This window comes from Macaca nemestrina, chromosome 2 (assembly GCF_043159975.1).
Source record: "Macaca nemestrina isolate mMacNem1 chromosome 2, mMacNem.hap1, whole genome shotgun sequence".
Classification (NCBI taxonomy): domain Eukaryota; kingdom Metazoa; phylum Chordata; class Mammalia; order Primates; family Cercopithecidae; genus Macaca; species Macaca nemestrina.
Genome location: NC_092126.1, coordinates 159,374,667 through 159,394,424, shown reverse-complemented (window position 1 = coordinate 159,394,424; position 19,758 = coordinate 159,374,667). Strand labels below are relative to the sequence as shown.

General features: G+C 40.7%; 1 protein-coding gene across 26 annotated transcripts in view; it reads left to right on the top strand.

Moving 5' to 3' along the window:
* LOC105470260 (kalirin RhoGEF kinase) overlaps window positions 1–19,758 on the top strand; it is a 700,354-nt gene that overhangs the window by 384,803 nt on the left and 295,793 nt on the right. For all 26 annotated transcript variants that reach the window (XM_071089172.1, XM_071089152.1, XM_071089145.1 and 23 more), the window contains exons 15-16: window positions 7,800–7,966; window positions 15,619–15,738. In XM_071089172.1, coding sequence (XP_070945273.1) covers window positions 7,800–7,966; window positions 15,619–15,738 — 287 coding nt within the window. The remainder of the gene's footprint in view (window positions 1–7,799; window positions 7,967–15,618; window positions 15,739–19,758) is intronic.

The window sequence follows — 19,758 nt, the reverse complement described above, 5'->3', positions numbered from 1 at the left end:
GAGGAGAGACAGTCTAGTAAATTCTGTTCACTTTTGTCAACATAGTCTGTCCTTGAATTTTCATCTGTGCTGTGAACAGACTGCATCTGAGACCCAGGCCTGTTCACAGGTGTGCAGCTGAAACCCCAGGCCTATTCACAGGTATGCAGCTAGTGCTCTGTGTAGTCCCAGGAAGGGCTACTCACCTTGCAGTCTGTCTGGGGACTTTTTTTAAATGACAGTGCCCAGGCCCCATGCCCTGATATTCTGATTTAACTACCTCTAAATGAAACTTGGGCAACAGCAAAAAGGTGATTCAACTGTGTGGCCAGGGCCAAGAACCACTGCTTTTAATCGTGATAATTAAGCCACAACAGCTGACATCTCCAGAATGACCTAGGACAGTGGCTCTCAAAATGTGATCCCCATATCAGCAGCATTAGCATCACCTGAGGATATGTTTGAAATGCGAGTTCAAGGGCCCATACCTGAACCCATTACATCAGAATCTCATAACATAAATGTTTGCTGTGGTTCCTTTGCTGTTGCTATAGGCATTGAAACAGCGCATACTCTTAAAGCCCTGTATACAAGAGTACATGGCAATGTTGCTTAGATAGTCTAAGGGTCAAAGAATTCCAAAGCAGAGACTGATCTGAGGGGTGGATTCATTAATAAGGCAGTGTTGCTTAAATAGTCTATGGGTGAGCAGAGTGTGGCCCAGCAATCTGTGGTTCAATTAGCCCTCCAGGTGATTTTGTGCACCACTGACCTAGCATGTTGCTACTCAGTGTGGGCCCTGGGCCCAGCAGCGCCAGCATCACTTGGGAGCAGATTAGGAATGCAAAATCGCTGGCCTTATCCCAGACTTGTGAATCTGAAAGTATATGTTAATGAAATCTCCAGGTAAATGGTGTGTACATTAAAATTTGGAAGTCAGTGTTCTAGGACATGGACTGTACCTTATTAGGGAAGTGGGGGAAACCATAATCCCTTCTCTGTGATTGGGAATCTTACCTGGACTCGGCATTTAGCCCCATGACCTGCCCTCATGGTACTCACTGTAGCTGTCTATGCAGCTACAACTGGGAACCATAAGAGAATGCAGACACAGCATCTAGCAGAGAGACGGGCAGAGAAGCTATGCAGGGATGCTCACCCTTCATCTCTCATGGTGGATGTGTCCAGCAGGAAAACGAGCCTTGTCTGCCTGGACACCTGCAGCACTTACTACCAGGGTGCTGACGTGACCCTGGGCAAGCCAACCTCTGTCCCAAGAGCCAAGTATCCATAGTAACAGAAAGACTACTGGGAGCTGGAAGTCCCTGAGGACTGCTTGTGGCTGAGGTGGGCTGTGCTTGGCGTCCACCTAAACCATGAGGGCTGAGTGGGTGAAAACACCCCAGGCAGATGGGCTGCCCACCCCCACAATATCCTGTTCTAGAAATGAGCTTTGTCAAAAGAGGTTTGATTGGCCTCTTCAGCGCCTCTTACTGAGGCTGGCTGTTCTCCTGCTCCTACCACAGCTAGCTGTTCAGTCTGGCGTATACCATGAGGCTTTCAAGAGAATGAATCCAGGGGTTTTAGGAATGCTCACTCCCTGTCTATGGCTGAATGCCTGGTTCTGCAGGGGAGGCATCTAACTTACCTCTGGGCTTAGGGAAATGGAGGGTAGATTCACACCAGAGCTGGAGGGCGGGGTTGGGGTAAGAGGTGAGCCCAGGTGGGCCTTGACCCCCAGTGGCTGAGGAATGTAAGACTTCAGAGACACAGGACTGAGGCAATAAATGGCTTGGGGAGTTACAGTCTTTGTTGAATGGACTGTATTTGGACTAAAGGTAAAATAAACTGTAGTCTTAGAAAAAGGACAATTAGCAATGTTAAAACTTTTGTTGGTGTTTAGTCCATGTTGAATAAGGGCTTATGCTTTGATTTTGTAGTAGCAAATGGAACTAGGCAATTTTTATATGCTTCTTTTCAAGTGTGAAGTTTCTAATACTGAGCCAGGCTCTACTAAATCGCTCTGGTGTACCTACAACTGTAACCAAAGCAAAAGCCTTTGCTTAACTTAACATCAGGCTCAGGAATAGAGTAAATAGGAACAATTTCTTAATTTGCTCATTGTTCTTTCCTCACTATGGAATCATCTATTTGAGCCTCAAGTTGCGAGGTGGTAGGTTTTGCTGAAAGAAGTTGGGGGAAACATGCTGGCTGAATTCAAGGTCCAGTTCCACCAACTAGCAGTCTGATTTTGGAAGTCCCTTTTCTCTTTAGACTTTAGTTTCTTCTTCTGTCTAGTGTGGCAGGCCTTGATTCCTAAGGTTCCCTCCAGTTCTCACTTTCCGTAATTCAGCCTAACTGCCCTCATTGGCCAGGCCATACTTCTTCTCTCCCATGAAATCTGACCATGCAACTGTTACACTTGACTCGAGGAGTAAAACAAGAGTGACATACCCTATGGATATGTTGTTTTTGTGATTTACTCAAAGCATCAACTTCTCTCTTTATACAATGTTCGTAAATGAGAAATCTCTGGAGTCTGTTGCCATGATACTTAAAATTTACTTTGCCTGAGAAGAGCCCAACCCCAACTTTAAAAAATAAATAAATTCTTAAAATAAATTAAGTTTTGTGAGGATCACTCTTCTCCTTGAGCGTAAAGGCTAGAATACAAAATCAAGAGGAAATCCTGGGTTGAAATCCCGGCCGCACCTCTTAGGACCTGAGTGTCCTTGTATGTATTCACCTGTCTCTCTAAACCTTGCCTTCCTCTGAAAAGTAGTGATCTTCAGAATCCTTACCACATAGGGTCATGTGAGGATGAAGTGGGATAACACGGGAGGATGGAAAGGGTTCAGTGAAACTTGGCAACTAGTATATGTTGTACTCCTAGCACATGCTATGTTCTGTTGAAGTTATTTGTGTTCCTGTAGTTTTTTCAGCAGCATGAAGGAACAAATTCTTTCTTCCCTCTTTCCATTCCCAGCATCTAGCAGAGCCAGTGTCTTGTGCCTAGCAAGTTCTTAATAGTAACGTTTGCTGAATTAACCAAGAATGAACATCAATGTGGGTGGAACACATGTAGGTAAAAATAATGGAGCACAAATAATTTTACTAGTGTCAAAAAGGAAAGAAAAAAAATCTGGGTTTTTTATTATTATTATTATTTTCAACATGAAAGCTACTCTGGGGTTAATAGGAATGTGGATCTGAGGGGCTGAGAGGAGGGGAAGAAGAAACCTTGACATAAAACAATGGTTCTTAACCTGGCTGTAGATTGAGAATCACCTGGGAACTTCTTAAAAATACCAATGTCTGGGCCCCATCCCTCAGGGACTCTTAGTTAATTGGTCTGGTGTGGGCCCAGATTTTTTTTAACTTCCCAGGTGATTTTAAGGTACAACCAGTGTTGAGAACACTGATCTCAAAACCTCATTAAAGGACTTTGTGATTTCTGAACTGTTAGGTAGACGGAGTGACACAGAAAGAGGAATGGACAGGGGAGGAGAAAAGAAAGAGAAAAGAAGATGTTCTGTATCTGAGGCAGATACCGATATTTAAAGAACATAGTTTTTAAAAACATGTTACAAGTATGGGCAGCATAGCCAGAAATATCTGAATCTTACTCTAGACCATGGTCACCTCTTTCCTTGAGGAAATTAAAGTGGTACCCTCATCTGGTAACAAACGAAAGCAAACTAATGCTTATCGTTGTTAGCTGTGGCTTTTAGCCCTAAACAAACACCAATGCAGAGCATTCGCTGAGTGTAGCAGAAGGCATATCTCTGTTTCCCCAGGTTTCTGGCCATTGTACCATCTTATCCAGTGGTTCATAATCTTGGTTGCATGTTGGAATCATGCCTGGAGGTTTAAGACTTACTAATGGCTGGGTCCCGACCACAGAGATTCTGAGGTTATTGGTCTGGGGTGTGGTTAGGACATGGTGATTTAAAAAAAAATTCTCCAGCTGATACTTGGGAGGCTGAGGCGGGAGAATCGCTTGAACCCAGGAGGCAGAGGTTGCAGTGAGCCGAGATCGCGCCACTGCACTCCAGCTTGGGTGACGCAGCAAAACTCAGTCTAAAAGAAAAAAAAAATTATCTGCTGAATCTGATGTGAGCCAGGGTTGAGAGAAGCAGTCTAACAGCATTAAAGCCACCATAGTTTCCAATGATATACATTAGGCGAGTACATAAACACCTGTCAGTAAGGTTTTATATTTACATTTTGTACAAGCCATTCAATAGTTCCATCAGCAATCAAAAGTGTATTCGTTATAATTTCTCTGAGGGAGAGGAAAAAGGGAGAAAATGAGTATTTTAAGCCTACTAGATGCCAAGCACTGTATACATTGTATCTCACTTAGTTCTCACAACATCCCTGAGAAGTCCTCCTTGTGATTCCCATTTTACAGACAAGGCAACCCGGGCTCAGAGAGGGTGAGAAGCTCAGAGTCTCTCCATTCATAGCATACAGAGCAAACCTAAGCCAGTTCTTCCCCCAAGCTCTCAGGTACTTTCCACCACAGCATATGACCTCAGTTCTCTAAAGAGGCTCGTTTGTTCATTGATTAGGTATTTATTGGATGATATGAATGAAGCATTGTGCTAGGGCCTGAAGAGGCAGAGATGGGTAAGACTGACATGGCCCTGGCGTCGGGAAGCCTGCATTCCTGGGACAACATGGATAGGTTAATAAGGAACCAACCTGAATGGAAGTGTTCTGATTCGGGTATGGACACAGGAAATTGTGGGGGCAAATCAGAAAGAAGTCTCAAAAGAACTTTTTAAAAAGAGCCTGACAAATGATTTCCTCACAAATATATTCCACACTTGATGGAAAGAGGAAACATGTCTTTTCACATTTCTGAGAGCCCTTAAGAAAAACAGATATATCATTAGATTGAGAGCAGTAATGTCAACACAAGCAAACTCTGCCTGCTGCTGATTGACAGATATTTACCATTTGATGGGCTTTAACTGGTACTCGTGTCAGTGTGTTTGGGGGCAGTGGGAGAGGGGGTAATTTCTATTCTTCTAGGTGTGGCTGGAATAAATCTTCATGTTCCTCCCATTTACTCCATCCACAACATGATGTGTTCCTGAGGAGTGCAGAGGTACAATAAGGATTGTCTTCATCCATTTTATTTCCTGTGTTTATCTCACATGAAATAACCTCAAATGAGATGGATGAAAATGCAGGGACTGAGTCTCAGGACTTGCTGGGAGACTGCTCTGTTTGATGTCCTAAGCAGGTGGCTGTCCTCTTTGACAGGTAACATGTGGTGTGGCAGAGTTGAGCCATGAGGCTCACATAGAAAGACATTTGCCCAAGCCCAGCATCCTGAACACCAGAGACACATGCAGAATGAGTATGAGCTACAACAAATCCGCATCGAGACCGGAAGTGAGAAAGAGCATCTGCTTCTGCAGATGGATCTTAAATTGCATTTCCAGAAAGTAAAGATAAGAGTCAGGGGTCATCCCACTATGCCAAGCACTGCAGAGGTAGAAATTTTGTGTTCCTACTTTTTATTTCAGTCAAGGAGATGCTCTACCTCATCCCCTTGGTAATTGAAAATAGTAACTGGAAGGAGTTGACTGCCAAAAGAACAAGCCGTTCTTTTCTCTGTCTCCCACAGATATTTCAGGAGCTGGGACTTGGAATTATGAAACAGACACAAAAAAAAAAAAACATGAAAAGATACTGAAATTATTACCATGTAACACCAGGAAAAAAAAATGTTCCCACTTTCCCATATTGTCCTTATATAAAACACTATTTTTGCCTCCAGAGATAAATTTTCTTTAGCATGTACAGACTTTCCTTATACTCCCCCGACTATATGTTGCAGGTGTGTTGGTGGTGGCAGTGATGGATTTCTGATGGTGTGAGTAGAGTGATGGGGAAATCTCTCAAATGGGATTTATTTTTTAGGTAGCCATATGTTGAGACTGGCAGGCTCCTTTGGGTTTGATCCCCATGGAAGTACACTACCTTTTGGTGACTTATCTGCGGGGCTTTTAAGTCTGAACCCCATCATTGGTTGAGATCCTGTCCTTCAGCATCACAGACAAAGTGTCAGCATCGGGACCAAAGCTGCACTGGGTCTAGATTGTTGGATGAAGAGCCAGGGAAAGGACTTGGACAGAACTAAGAAGCTGCAGAGCCAGGTGGACTCAGGGATCAGAAGAAGCAAGCAGTCCAGAGTTAGGATTTTCCTAGAGCTAAGGATCTGAACAAGGCCGAATAAGAAATATGTAGACTATCCAAATCAAGAAACAACATGAGCCACAACTTGCAACAAGTCGGAGATATTTAGAAACCAAGAAGGCATGAATGTGAGAAGGCAGAAAGTTAAAAGTTTAAGGTAAGAGTCAGGAGTCAGGAAAGCCACAGGACTAAGCAGCAGTGGTCTGTATTTATTGTGTATCATGTATACACAGTAATATGTATATATGAGAGATATTTTACATGCATCATCCCATTTAATCCCACAAGTTTAGGAGGTAGGTAGCTTACGAAGTAGGTAGGTAGGTAAATTCATATTTTACGTATGAGCAAAATTAGGCTTCTGAGAGTCTAGATCACTTGCCCAAGGTCAGGATTCCAACTCAGGACTATTCCAAAGCTAGTACACTTTCATGTAGTCTTTGAGAGCCAAGTAAGGAATCGAATTCAAGTTACTAGTGGAGAGAAGGACTTTGATTACTAAGACAGTTCCTTTGCTCTCTCACCGAGTTCGTTAATTTCTGAGGCAGAAATTTATTTGATGAAGGCTACCTGGGCCTGCTGATGATAATGTATAAATAGGAGAACTGGCATGGTGAAGAGAGGAAGTGTATGTGTGCACCTGTGCTCATGAGTTGGGAAAAGTATATAGGAAAAGTAAGACAAGGAGGTAAACAAAGAATGGGGCCACAGCTTCTGGCTGGCATATATTGACTCAAGGTTCCCATTACAGGTCAGATCGTTGACAGTTTATTAATGTTGGATGGTTTATACATAAACCTTGAGAACACTTGTCAGTGACTGGCTGGGTTTACTAATTATAAACCAGTAGAAAAACACTGAGCAAACTCTCCTTGTGTGGGCACAACTTTAATGTGAAGCTCTTTCTAAACGGATAAGCACTCATTATCCCTGTGGTATATTGCTGGGTTGTATTTATTAGGTGTGTTTGCCTGAGTTTTATAAATAATATATGACAGCTAGCTTATATTTCTAACAGTTCCTGTTTTTTAGAGAACCTAAGTAGTTGGCTAATAAAATCACCACTGTCCATGTGCAACCCTTGCGGGGAATTTAAAATTAATTTTTAAAAATCACTATTGTGTAGCTATTCTCGTTGGAGTGAACTTACCATCTAATGATAAATTATATCTGACCAGCTAAAAAAAGAAGTGTGTCGTTGGCAGAAGTACTGGGACAGTCTTTTGGTTTGGTTTTTGATTTTCCAATATGATTTAGAGGCTTGTTTGTGAATATTCTGGGTGTTGGCAAATCCCCCAGCAGGAATTGCTGGGTGCTGTTGTGTCTAGGGTTGGACCTCTATATAACTCTAATTCCTGTTGATAATAAGGAGCTGATCATCCATTGAATTCTCAGGCAAAGGATCCGTTGATACAAAAGAGATGGCATAATTTTAGCATCCCAAACATGGGTGCATTGTGGTGCTCAGTTTCACAGAGGAATGTTTAGAGTTTGGGAGGGTATGAATAATGACTGTTTCCAAATTCCAGTTTTCTTATGCATATTGAAAGGAATGTAACCTTCACAGTACTAGCTGGTTTTTAATTGTTTTCATTTTTTAAAATCAGGAATTGAGTTGATCTGTGAAAAAGACATTGATCTGGCAGCCCAGGTGCAAGAGTTATTGGAATTTCTCCATGAGAAGCAGCATGAATTGGAGCTCAATGCGGAGCAGACTCATAAGCGGCTAGAGCAGTGCCTCCAGTTACGGCACCTCCAGGCTGAAGTCAAACAGGTAAGCCTGGCCCCTTCTTCCTTCAGCCTGGGTTTCTCAGCCAGCCGAGCCTGACCTGGGACCTGCTCCTGATACGAGGTAAGGCATACAGAGCCACAGGTGCCCCTTTAAGTAACCAGCACTTCGAAAATAGGTAAGTTAAGGACTACTTGTATTAGTTTCTGAAAACTTGGCTGCAGTAACAAATAGACCCAATGATCCAATGGCTCAAACAACAAATGCTTGATTTCTCGCTTACATGACAATCCATTCCAGATTTGTCCTCAGTCACTGAATCTATTCTTTCTTTCTATCCTCAATCCTGTCAAGCAGTCCATGGGAAATATACAAATCCTTTATCAATAAACATATTTAGGATATAGAGTCAGGTTAATTAATTTGGGGCACCCGTATGCCTGACATATAGTTAATGTTCAGTAACTAGTAGCAATTACCATCACTATTTCCAAAGTGTGTATGGTTATTATAGGAAACTTTTCTTGCCATATTAAAGTTGATTTTAAAAAGGAAAAAGCTTATCTGCATGAAGCATTATGCTAGGCGTTTTATGCTTAATCTCTAGGAATCTGTGGGAACATACACACAATGACCAATGTCACATTTTAAAAATAGTACAGGCCAGGCATGGTGGTTCATACCTGTAGTCCCAGCACTTTGGGAGGCCAAGGCAAGAGAGTCACTTGAGGCCAGCAGTTTAAGACCAACCTGGACAACATGGTGAGACTGCACAAAAAATGTTCAATATTAGCTGAATGTGGTGGCACATGCCTGTGGTCCCAGCTAATTGGGAGGCTAAGGAAGAAGGATCGCTTGAGTCCAGGAGTTTGAAGCTGCAGTGAGCTATGGTCATGTCACTGCACTCCAGCCTGGATGACAGTGCAAGACCCTGTTTCCAAAAAATAAAAATTACAAAAAGTACATATATTAAGAACAGACTAAGTGGTAATTGTTTTAATTTGCTATTTGTACGAAGGTGGGGGTGAAGAAGTAAAAGTATAATAATAGTTCCATTTTGTTGAGTGCTGTGGGTGTGTTACACACATCTTCATCCATCCTCACAACCATTCTCTGAAGTAGACTTTATTCCCATTTTATAGATGAGGCCACTGAAGCTTAAGAGGTCAGCAGACCACGATCACCCTGAGGAGAGAGCACATCACCGCTCTCCACAGGTCCCAGAGGGGTTCCCAGCAGGGCAGGTACCACATCACTCCTGTGGTTGCCCCTTTCTGCCCCATTCTACCCAAATCATCCTAAGCAAAGAAGCATCTTTTAAACACGTTTTTTTCTTGTCTAAAAGCTGCTGGAGCTTTTACCTTTTTTCTTCAGGAAACCATAGCTCATCATGCTGGAACTTTTAGAATTAAGCCTTTTGATTTAGTATGAGGGCCAAAAACATCTTATTTTGTTTAATTGTTGCTTGATTCCTTATATTAAAGGTATTCCTTCCTCCAATGCCTCTGTCTTAGTTATTATATTGTTATTTATTATAAGTCTATCTTCTCCACTCCCCATCTCTTCCAATCAGTGCTGAGCTATAGCCCACACACGTCATGCTAAAGATCTGTATTCCGTGCAGATTACATTCCTGAGCCCCAAGCAAGGCAGGGTTATAGTGCTGCCCTCCAGGTTGTTTCTGCTTAATGACACTGGGATCAAACCTGAGTCTCCAGAGAGACATGTTATTTATAAGGACTTGATGGAAATCCTAGCAGGCCCAGAACAATAATGAGTATGCAAATTCTGCGACTTAGTAGTTAAGGCTGGACTTTCTTTTCATATGAGAAATCCTTTCTCATTTATAATCTCATTTTAAGAGAACATACCCATGGGGAGAAGTGGTGTTATGCTTACTTTTCAAATGAGGAAACTAAGGTACCATAGGGTTAGTGCTCCCCAAGCCCTCTTGACTAGTCAGCTGAAACTTCAGCCCAGGCCTCCTAAATCCAAGGTCCTACAGTTTGCCTCTGCTGGCCCCGACTCTTGCCATGTGGTCCCAGGAGAAATAGAAGCCCTCCAACGTTATGTGAAGTGAAGTGGGCCAGGCACAGAAATACTACACGCATGTGGGAGCTAAAAAAGTGGATCTCATAGAAGTGGAGAGTAGAATAGTGGCTATCAGAGGTAGAGAAGGGTAGAGGGGAGGGGATGATAAAGAGAGGTTGGTTAATGGGGACAAAATTATAGTTAGAAGGAATACGTTCTAGTGTGGTATAGTACAGTAGGGTGACTATAGTTAACAACAATTTATTGTATATTTCAAAATAGCTAAAAGAAAGGAATTTGAATGTTTCCAACACAAATAAATGAGGTGGTGGTTATCCCAGTTACAATGTGCACTACACATGGTATATCTGTATCAAAATATCACATGTATCCCATAAATATGTACAATTATGTTTATCAATTCAAAATTTAAAATAAGAATCCTTCTAGCTGAATGGCCTCAGGTTTTCCTGACCTCAGCAGTACCATGTATGAGAGGACAGGAGCAGGCATAGCCTAAGCTTGATGGAGAGGGTGGCACCTGTCTGAGGTCAGCAAGGCTCCAGCAGGTCATCGAAGTCCTCTGCTGCACCTACTTGGTTATTTCCATCAGTGGAAGGTGGCAGGAATGACCATCTGAACAAAACATAACAGGAAAATCATTCCTCTTTGACTTTGAAATGAAATATATAAATTTGCTTTTGTTCCTGATTTTTCATTTATTTTTCTCCAGCACCAGTGGTAGATTCAGCTCCCTAATTCTCTTTTCCTTGGCTGATATTAAAATAGAAATGTATTCATTCTCCAATTACACATCCTATATAGGAGGAGACTGGGCTGATGATAAGTATTTTGTTAAATAGGGAAGTGGACTGTCTATATATAAATAATCTGGGGTGGACTAATATCTATATACATTCCCATTTATAATATCACGAGTGGGGAGACAAAAAAGGAATTCTTCTGTGGGGGTGGGAAGATTCCTTATTTCTACCGTGACAAAAATGACACACTGTGGGATTGTCATTCAAGACTGTACAAAATTGCTCAAACGGATTCTCAGGAAATCTACCAAGCCCTTTGCAAAGGGCATTGGTCCTCGAGGTGCCAAGGGACTGCTGCTTGGTTAAGCCACCATGCCTCATTAGACAGGCTTGTTTTCCTTGTCAGTGTAGGCTCTTTCCTTAGGGAGCCCTCTGATCCAGTTTCAGAGAAGGCATTTGTATTTGATGGAAATTGGTGGAGCAGGAAATATTGATTTGGAAGCTGTTGACTCTTGGAAAAAGGGAGTTAATTTAGATGTCGGTATTGATCAGTGAGGCTAAATTTAGATAGTAGCTTGAGAGTCTCTTTTGAATATAGTCTCAAAAAAGAAAGAAAGAAAAAGGACACTTTAATTGAAATGCCATTAATGGGGGCAGAAAGGGAGAAGACAATAATAGATTATGATACAACTATGTCATTAGAGCTCATAGATTAAAGGTTTAGATTTGATCATGGCCCATCATAACCTTAAGTGTAGTTTTACCAAAATAATATTAAACTGAAGTACTGAAAAGTAAGGAAGGCACAGACATTAGACTAAAAATTATATTAATGGACTCAAAAAAATGAAATTGATTGATGCAACTGATTTTCTTTCTGAGGGTTTATATAGGACTTTATATCTAAGATAGATAGCCCAAACACCCCTAGAGAAATGGTGGACCTTGAAGGGAAACCACTCCACTAATTACAGCCCATGGAGCAGATCCCTGGACCACTGAATGCCAAATTACTCTTCAACCCCCACAGAGTGCTCTGATAGCTACCAGGAAAATTACTACTCTGGTGAAGATGACCTCACATCTATTAGATAATTCAGAAAGATTTGAAAGACCTACCTAATGAGCATAAAACTAAATGAATTTCCATATGTATTCCTGCAAAGCAGTGCATTTAGCAGAAAATAAGCTAAAATGGATTTGTAAAATGTTGTGTCTCTAAGCTATGAGGAAAGAAGTTATATTTATTTGATTACTAAAGACATTGGCTTAATTTCCTTCTTTGCACCAAATGCTGGCCAAAATTTGCATATAATCAAGATGGACATTTAGGACAAAGGAGAAAATATTAATGTGTCCTCATTCTCCTGTGGAGAATACTGTGTTCAGTTCTGTTGACTGAATATAAAAGAGAGGAATTGAAGTAGAGCCAAAAGAGGGGCAGCCAACAGGACAAGTACCATCCTTTTGTTTCAAAATGGAGATAATTAAGAGGACATATGGCCACAGTCTATAAACCATGAAGGATGAACATGTGCAGTCTCATAGACCATGGATTTTTAGAACTAAGGAATACTGGACATATGACAGGCTCCCTGCTACCATCTGAGGAGCTGATTATTTTTCCTGTGGCTAGAGTTTCAGAAACAACTATGCCTTGTGATAAATCATCTATAATAGAGGTCCTTAGAGTCAGTTGCCTTGAGTACAACCTCATAGCTTTGCTGTAGGTGTGACCTTGAGAACACAGCCATCTACAGGCGACTTTCCAGTCTACATGGTTACAAGGCTCAGCCTGCCCAGCTTAAATGGCATCACCATTTGTGGATATCTTCATCCACTTATTCAAATCCATTCTCCGGACTTGGGCTTAGCTGAGCTTTCCTGGCCTGAAGAAGCAATAGATCTTCATGTACAGTTCCCCCTCAAGCTCAGACTGAGCTGAACTTTTGACCTAGCTCTTAAGTCCCCAAGCAGTGATATTCTTTCAGTCCTTCATTTCTACGTAACTGATTTTCTTGGACACCCTGGGGCACTCTTTGAGTTTTGAAAGTAGTGTGGAATGTTAGAGCTGGAAATTATCTTTAAAGATCATCTAACCTATTGGCTAAATTGTTGCTTAAAATGTTTGATCAATGTCAATATTCATTTTACAGTTTGAAAAATACTTTTACATTAATTATTTTATTTTTTCTTTACCCCGAGCCTTATGCAAGGAAAGTGTTCACATTTTACAGATGAGAAAACTGAGCCTTGGGGAGCTTAAATGATGTTTGCAAGGTCACACAGCTCAAGATTAGTAGAACCAACATTTTCTCATTTTAGTTATGATGTTTCTTAACTTGCACATATTTGTATGCTCACAGAAGACTAACTAGCCAGTTTTATGAACCTGGAAGATTAAAAATACCAGTAATAGAAAATTATACCAACAAGGGTTATCAGTGATCACAGTAAAAGGATAATGATGACAAAACAGCTAAGGAAGCTACATCACATCAGAATATGCCAGTAAGCTCATACAGACACTGGAATAAAGCTCTCTTCTCATTAAGAGAGGTATAAATAATCACCTTATTATCCAGCTTTTCTCCAAACTAAAAATCACCACCAGTACCATCATAATCATCAGACTTTACATTTTACGCATTGTTGCGTCAACCCTGCAATGCAGAAAAGGAAGGTACAATTATCCTTATTTTACAGATGAGAAAACTGAGGCTCAGAGGGGTTAAGTGATTTTTCCAGGTAAGTAAAAAGCCGCGTTTCTGACTCCATATGTTATGTTATTTTTCTGCTATGCCAGGTCTACGTCCAGGACTGACTCTTTCATAGGGATCAGCCCCACTCTGGAGCTAAGCCATGGATATAAACTACCATGCATTTTTAGCTTCCTAAAATCAAGTCTCCCACTTTAAAGTCCTGGAATGCCTTTTTAAACAGCATTTAGTAAATAAAAATGAACAAGGAAATGACGTGATATAATTTAAAAAGTAGGTACTGAAACCCATGATGTTTCTAAATGGGAAGCTGGTAAGTAGGGATCCCACCACCATAGCTATAATTCATGTTTCCTGTTGACTGAAACTGGAGAGAAAAATTTTCTAACAAAACTGAAGAGGTCCAAAGGGAGTCAAATTGTCCTACAGGCATTGATGTGTGATGCACTTGGAGAAGTCGTTTCGCTGACACCCTCAAATGAATCTTCAGACCAAACAAAATGCAGTAAATCATGGCAGAGGGATACCGTAAACTCCATTTCCCAAAGAGATGAGGCATTTGGGCATGCAGTCTATGAATGCATGCGCCCAAAGTTACAGGCAACTTTTCAAAATAATTAGCACCTCTAGGCAGCCAGCCACAGTCCACCAGTGACAACAGGGATTTCACGTGAACACCCTGAGCAGTTATTTCCTGTAACTAATTGCTTTACAGATTGGCATCTCATCTACAATCTGCCAGCCTGGCTGTGAATTAACATCTCAGTCCAAGTAGCCCAGCTTTAGTGGGATTTATGACCTGATGTTATCTATGCACAATAAGGCATGAGTCATTTTTTGCCCAGGGATGAAATTTGAGAGGTGCCTAGAGTTATAGAGCACGAGACTAGGCTTGGTATTTTCTAATTGTTCAGTGTGAGGAAGTAGAGGGGAGAAAAATATGAAAGCAAATCTGAAACAGATAGTGGTGTCTTTCTCCTTTGGCATGAGGTGACAGATGGGTGGTATTTACTGATCTTGAAATTTCAGAATAGCTTTTATTTCTTCTCCAAGCAAACTCTCAGACTCCCTAATAAGGAAAGTATTTGGCAGTGTTCTGGTGACCAGACACCAGGTAGGTTTTCAGAGCCTAACGCTTCCAGTTGCATTATTTGTTCTGACTTTATTAGCGGATAATTTCCACATCCCTTTTTCACCTAGAACTCTCTAGACAGTGTCAGCTGTTTCTTCTTCTATCCTAATATTCCCTCATTGAGTTTTCTTTCTCCCAGTACTTGTTAACATCACATAGAAGTTGTATTCAGCCTACCCATGGCCTCTAAATAATTTAAGTCGATTATATTATAGCTTACTCCCGTTTTTCTGATGATTCAGAAGATGGGTTATCCTATTTTGCTTGTTTTCTTTCTCTTTTCTCCTTTTTTGGGGTTGTTTACCTACTGAAGTTCAAACCTGCCTACCCTTGGTTATTTTGCAGGGTAGAGGAGATTAGACTCACTGCTCAGGTGTGACCTGGGTATACTCCATTACTTCAAAAACTACACCACACCCATTATATGCGAAGTACTGTGCTAGGTACTGTGTGAGACTAAAATATGACTAATATATTGCCCCAGATTTCAGGAAGTTTATGTTCTCAGGGGGGAATGAAACATAGGTTGAAATAAAGAAACCAGGAAGTCTGTGGTGAATACCATAAAGGTGGTACATGCAAAATGATATGCTCGCACTAGATGAAGATGAGATTGTTTCTAGCAGGAGAGATTAGGTGCAAAAGGTTTCCATAAGTTGTTGTTATTTGAACTGGACCTTATAAAAAAAGAAAAGGATACCAACAGATGGAGTGTGTTTATTTATACCATCCTATGTTCCAGAAGGAAGTTTAGACATGTATACAGTACCACCATGTTAAGTAATGTTTACATTATGTGGGTGAGGAAATTGGGACGGGGGTGACGTGGAGCTGGGAATAAAGCAGGTACATAAAATAAGTACCTTATGGCACAGGTACTCTGTATGATTGGGGAGATGACCATTTAAATTATGGAGACCTTTGCTGTCCTCTCTCCAACAGAAGATAAATGATAGTGAGCTCTGTGTCTGAAGTCCCCGTGAGAAGAGGCAACAGCTCTGGGGAAACTGCGGAAGGCCATTCATCTGTGTGCTTGTCCCGATTCCCTAGGTCCTGGGATGGATCCGCAATGGAGAGTCAATGCTCAACGCCAGCCTGGTCAATGCCAGCTCTTTGTCCGAAGCAGAGCAGCTGCAGCGGGAGCACGAGCAGTTCCAGCTGGCCATCGAGGTAACACCCAAATCTGGCTGCACTGTCCTCCCTTCCCCTTTCTGCTCTGTACCTCAGGCAGGGGGATTCTCAGGTGTGGGTGTTCCTTCAGGCAGTGAAGGTAGAATGGTCCAGGGAGCCTCCCTCTTACCCAAAAATTAATGGGGAAGCAAATGCAGGGGTTCATCCTCCAGGGAGGCCTGGTGTTAGAAAACAAGTATTCACACTTCATATGAGAATCTTTGTTATCTATCTGTACCTTCAACCTTTAAGGCCACTGGTACATTGGTTTTTTTAATACATTCTAGATATGTACCATGTGAGGAAATGTAAAAGTAAAAGGTTAGAAGTCACTTCCGGTGAAGATCACTCAAGATTGAGGATAAACAAGTACAAAGGTCATTATAAATTAGGATCCTGTTTTTAACCATTTGGTTTACATGTAACCCTTAGATACTATTGTCAGAGTCTGCCTTTTAACAAGGATAATGAGCGTTGGAGCAGATTGCACCAGATATTTTTACCCCGCTGAAAGTAGTTGTTCAATAATGCTGGTAGAACAATATTTAAAGAATAAACTGCAACCAGAAGAAGTTCATCAACAGGGACTTTTTAGAAGGCTATTTAAAAATAAAACTTCATTTATGATAATCTAATATAAATTTTGTCTTGCTTTAAGTACCCTTAATTATCCTTTTTTACTAGGACATTGTCCTTCCCAGAGAGACATGAACTGATTGCTTTAGAGTGGTGTAGGAAAAAGAGTAGGAAATGGGACACGGGAACTATATTAAAAATGAAATAAGGTAATTACCAATGGGAAAAGAGACAGAATGAAAACTTCAAAGACATTCATTACTTGTGGTTCAGTATAGAATTCAACCCACTTCTGAGTGTGTAAGAAATGCAAAGATGTTATCTTTTGCTAAAAAAAAAAAAAAAAAAAAAAAAAAAAAAGATTGTTAATGGGTCATTTCTACAGCAATGATGGCAAAATAATAAAATTTTAATTGCCTGTGTCTTTTTATGCAGTAATCCAACTGATTGCTCGCCATTTTTAAGCTAGTGTTGATTGATTGCAACCATTTAATTTCCCGGAAACCATCGTGGATGTATAAACAGTGTTAAGATGCATGATATTTTCTTAGGAACCATTACTAGTACTAGAAGAACTGTCTGGGATTTGAGATTTAAAAACAAACTTCATATTGCACACACTGCATCAGCAAATCATTTTCTAAGGCGGAATTAACCAGAGGAAATAAGTTTTATTACCATCAGCTGTCTCTATTGTAGCTTTCTGACACACCGAAATATCACAGTGTTAGGATATATTCACTATAAAGAAAAAATCAGGATTGGGGTTATAATCAAGAAACAGGGCCAGGCATGGTGGTTCACGTGTGTAATCCCAGCAATTTGGGAGGCCAAGATGGGCAGACAGCTTGAGGTCAGGAGTTCAAGACCAGCCTGGCCAAATGGTGAAACCCCATCTCTACTAAAAATACAAAAATAAAGTAGCCAGGCATGGTGGTGGGTGCTTGTAATCCCAGCTACTCGGGAGGCTGAGGCAGGATAATTGCTTGAACCCAGGAGGTGGAGGTCGCAGTGAACTGAGATTGTACCACTGCACTCCAGCCTCGGTGACAGAGTGAGACCCTGTCTCAAAAACAAAAAAAGAATTGGACACACAGCAGTCAAGTTCCCACAGTCATAGCAGCAACGAAGAAAATGAAGGCTGAGTGATCAGACTAGAGGTATAGCACAATTATGAGGCATGCTGGGCAGAATGAAGACAGCTCTTGGCCATACCTCCTCTTTATTTATCTTTGGTGAGAAGGTTTGCCTAAATCAAATGGTGGGCAAGTAAGACCAAATGTCATAACACACTTAAGCATCTCAATGAGCTTTTGAGGAAGCATGGGTAAATGTATTCACAGTGCTTGAAATGACTATATTCCACATGACTGCATATGCAGTACGTATTCATTTGTGTTAGACACCGTTTCATCTTTACAGAATAGAGGCTCACTAAGCATAAACACCTCTTAATCAGTTCTGGGTTTCTCTCTGGATACAACTTGATCAAATATTCTTGGAATTGATGTTGAGATATAGGCCACTTAGTCTCGAGAGGGCATGGCAGAGCAGTTAGGATTTCTAGAAGGTATTGGGAATGAAAGGTAGGGAGAGTCTGCATTGCCTAGAACAATGAAGGGAACAGAACCAGAATTGCAACATATGCTCCTTCTCCAGGTGGCCTGCATTTCTCCTTAAATGTGTCAGTTCAGACTAGGCTCTCCATCAGAAGGAAAATATGCCAGGGAAGATAAGCTGTTTCAAAGGGAGTGAAAGCAGTTGGGTTTGGCTTAACCCACTTTGACAGTGTTACTAGAGGCCTTTACAATGATTGTTGGTGGGGAGCATAATTTGACTTCTTTCTTGAACCCTAAGAAAGAACCCTGGGTTCCATCAGGGAAAATAAAAAAGTAGTAAATAGGATGCATATAATTTATTGTTTAAATGAGATCCTTTAAAGGTGAAGAAGGGAATTATTAATAACTAAGCCAGAAAAATAGGCATATACTGGAACTGTCATGGGCAAACTATGATGTTTGCTAACTTATAATATCTTGGGTGACCTCATTAGATTGAAGGTTTTGGTCTTTCTAAGGAAGGTCAGGATTTTTACCTGAAGTGGCCTCGGTTTCAAGAAGTCTTTCCCAGAGCCATTCAGGATGGAAAGAAGTACAAAGCATTTGAAAGAAATTTAGCTTTGTCAAACCCAGAATATTACTTGTTAGTATCTAAGATGTGGCTGATTATCTTCATGAACTGTGAACTTCAAAATCTATTGTTCTTTGAAATCCTCTTATGCATTTTAAGAATAGGCATTATGTCAGAAGAAGTAGCTAAAACTGGATAATAAATTCAGTTGATTCAGTTCCATTCTCTTCTGTGTACTCCTACTAAATATTAATGTCCTTGATAATCCATGTCTTAAGGATATAGCACTCAACAGGATTAGATAATGGGGAGTAGAAATAAGTGCAAAATAATTACTTAAGCTCAGCAAAGCAAAGATTATGTTATATGGATAAGAGTTTATCATTTAGGAAATTAAAGGGGGAAGGTACTCCCAGGACTATTACATGATAATGAATTTCAAAGTAAGAAAGAACATTTGTATATATATTATATATAATATATATTTCCATATATTGTGGGAAAATCAAGGTTACTCCTCCACTGTCAGAGAAAAATACATAACTGTTTTATGATAACAATTCTATGCTCATTTTAGATATTGAAAAGAGGCCAGATAATTATCATAATTGTTAATGTTCATTTGGTGAACCCTTCCTCCAAATGAGATACTATAGATACTGTTCTAATTGCTAGAGATGAAATGATGTGATGAGCTATAGTAGAAAGAACACAGGTTTGGGAATAGGTCAAATATGAGTCTTAATTCTGGTTTCATTACTTCTTTGGGTTGTACATTTTTGGTCAAGTCACTTAGCCAGCTGAGCCTCAGTTTCTTAATCTGTGAATTGGGAGTAATAATATCCACCTCGTAGTCATGTTGAGAGAACTAGAAAATATATGCATAAGCACAGTGCTTATGATTTTTCAAACCATCCTTGCCTTGAGAGTGTCACAGTCTAAGTAAGGAGAATCAGCCAAGTGTTAGATGAGTCTCATAGAAGTTCAGAAGAGGGTGGTTTACAGTGAGTCTCAGGCTATATGAAAAGGCCTCATCCAAGGAGGGTAGACTTTAGCTGAGTCTCAAAGGGAATCTGGAACATGTATGGGGAGAGATTTGGACAGCCATAAAAGGCAGGAAGAATGAAGGCAGCAAAAGCAAGAAAGTACGTGGTGTGTTTTCAAAGGGTTTTTGTAAGGAAGTAATTCGTGATCACGTTATGGAAGTAGTTTGGGACCATGTTGTAATGAGGGCCTTTTAATGACAGCCTCCAAAGTTTGGACTTAATTTCAAAGCAATGGGAAGACCACTGAAGGCTTGAATTGAGAGAAGGT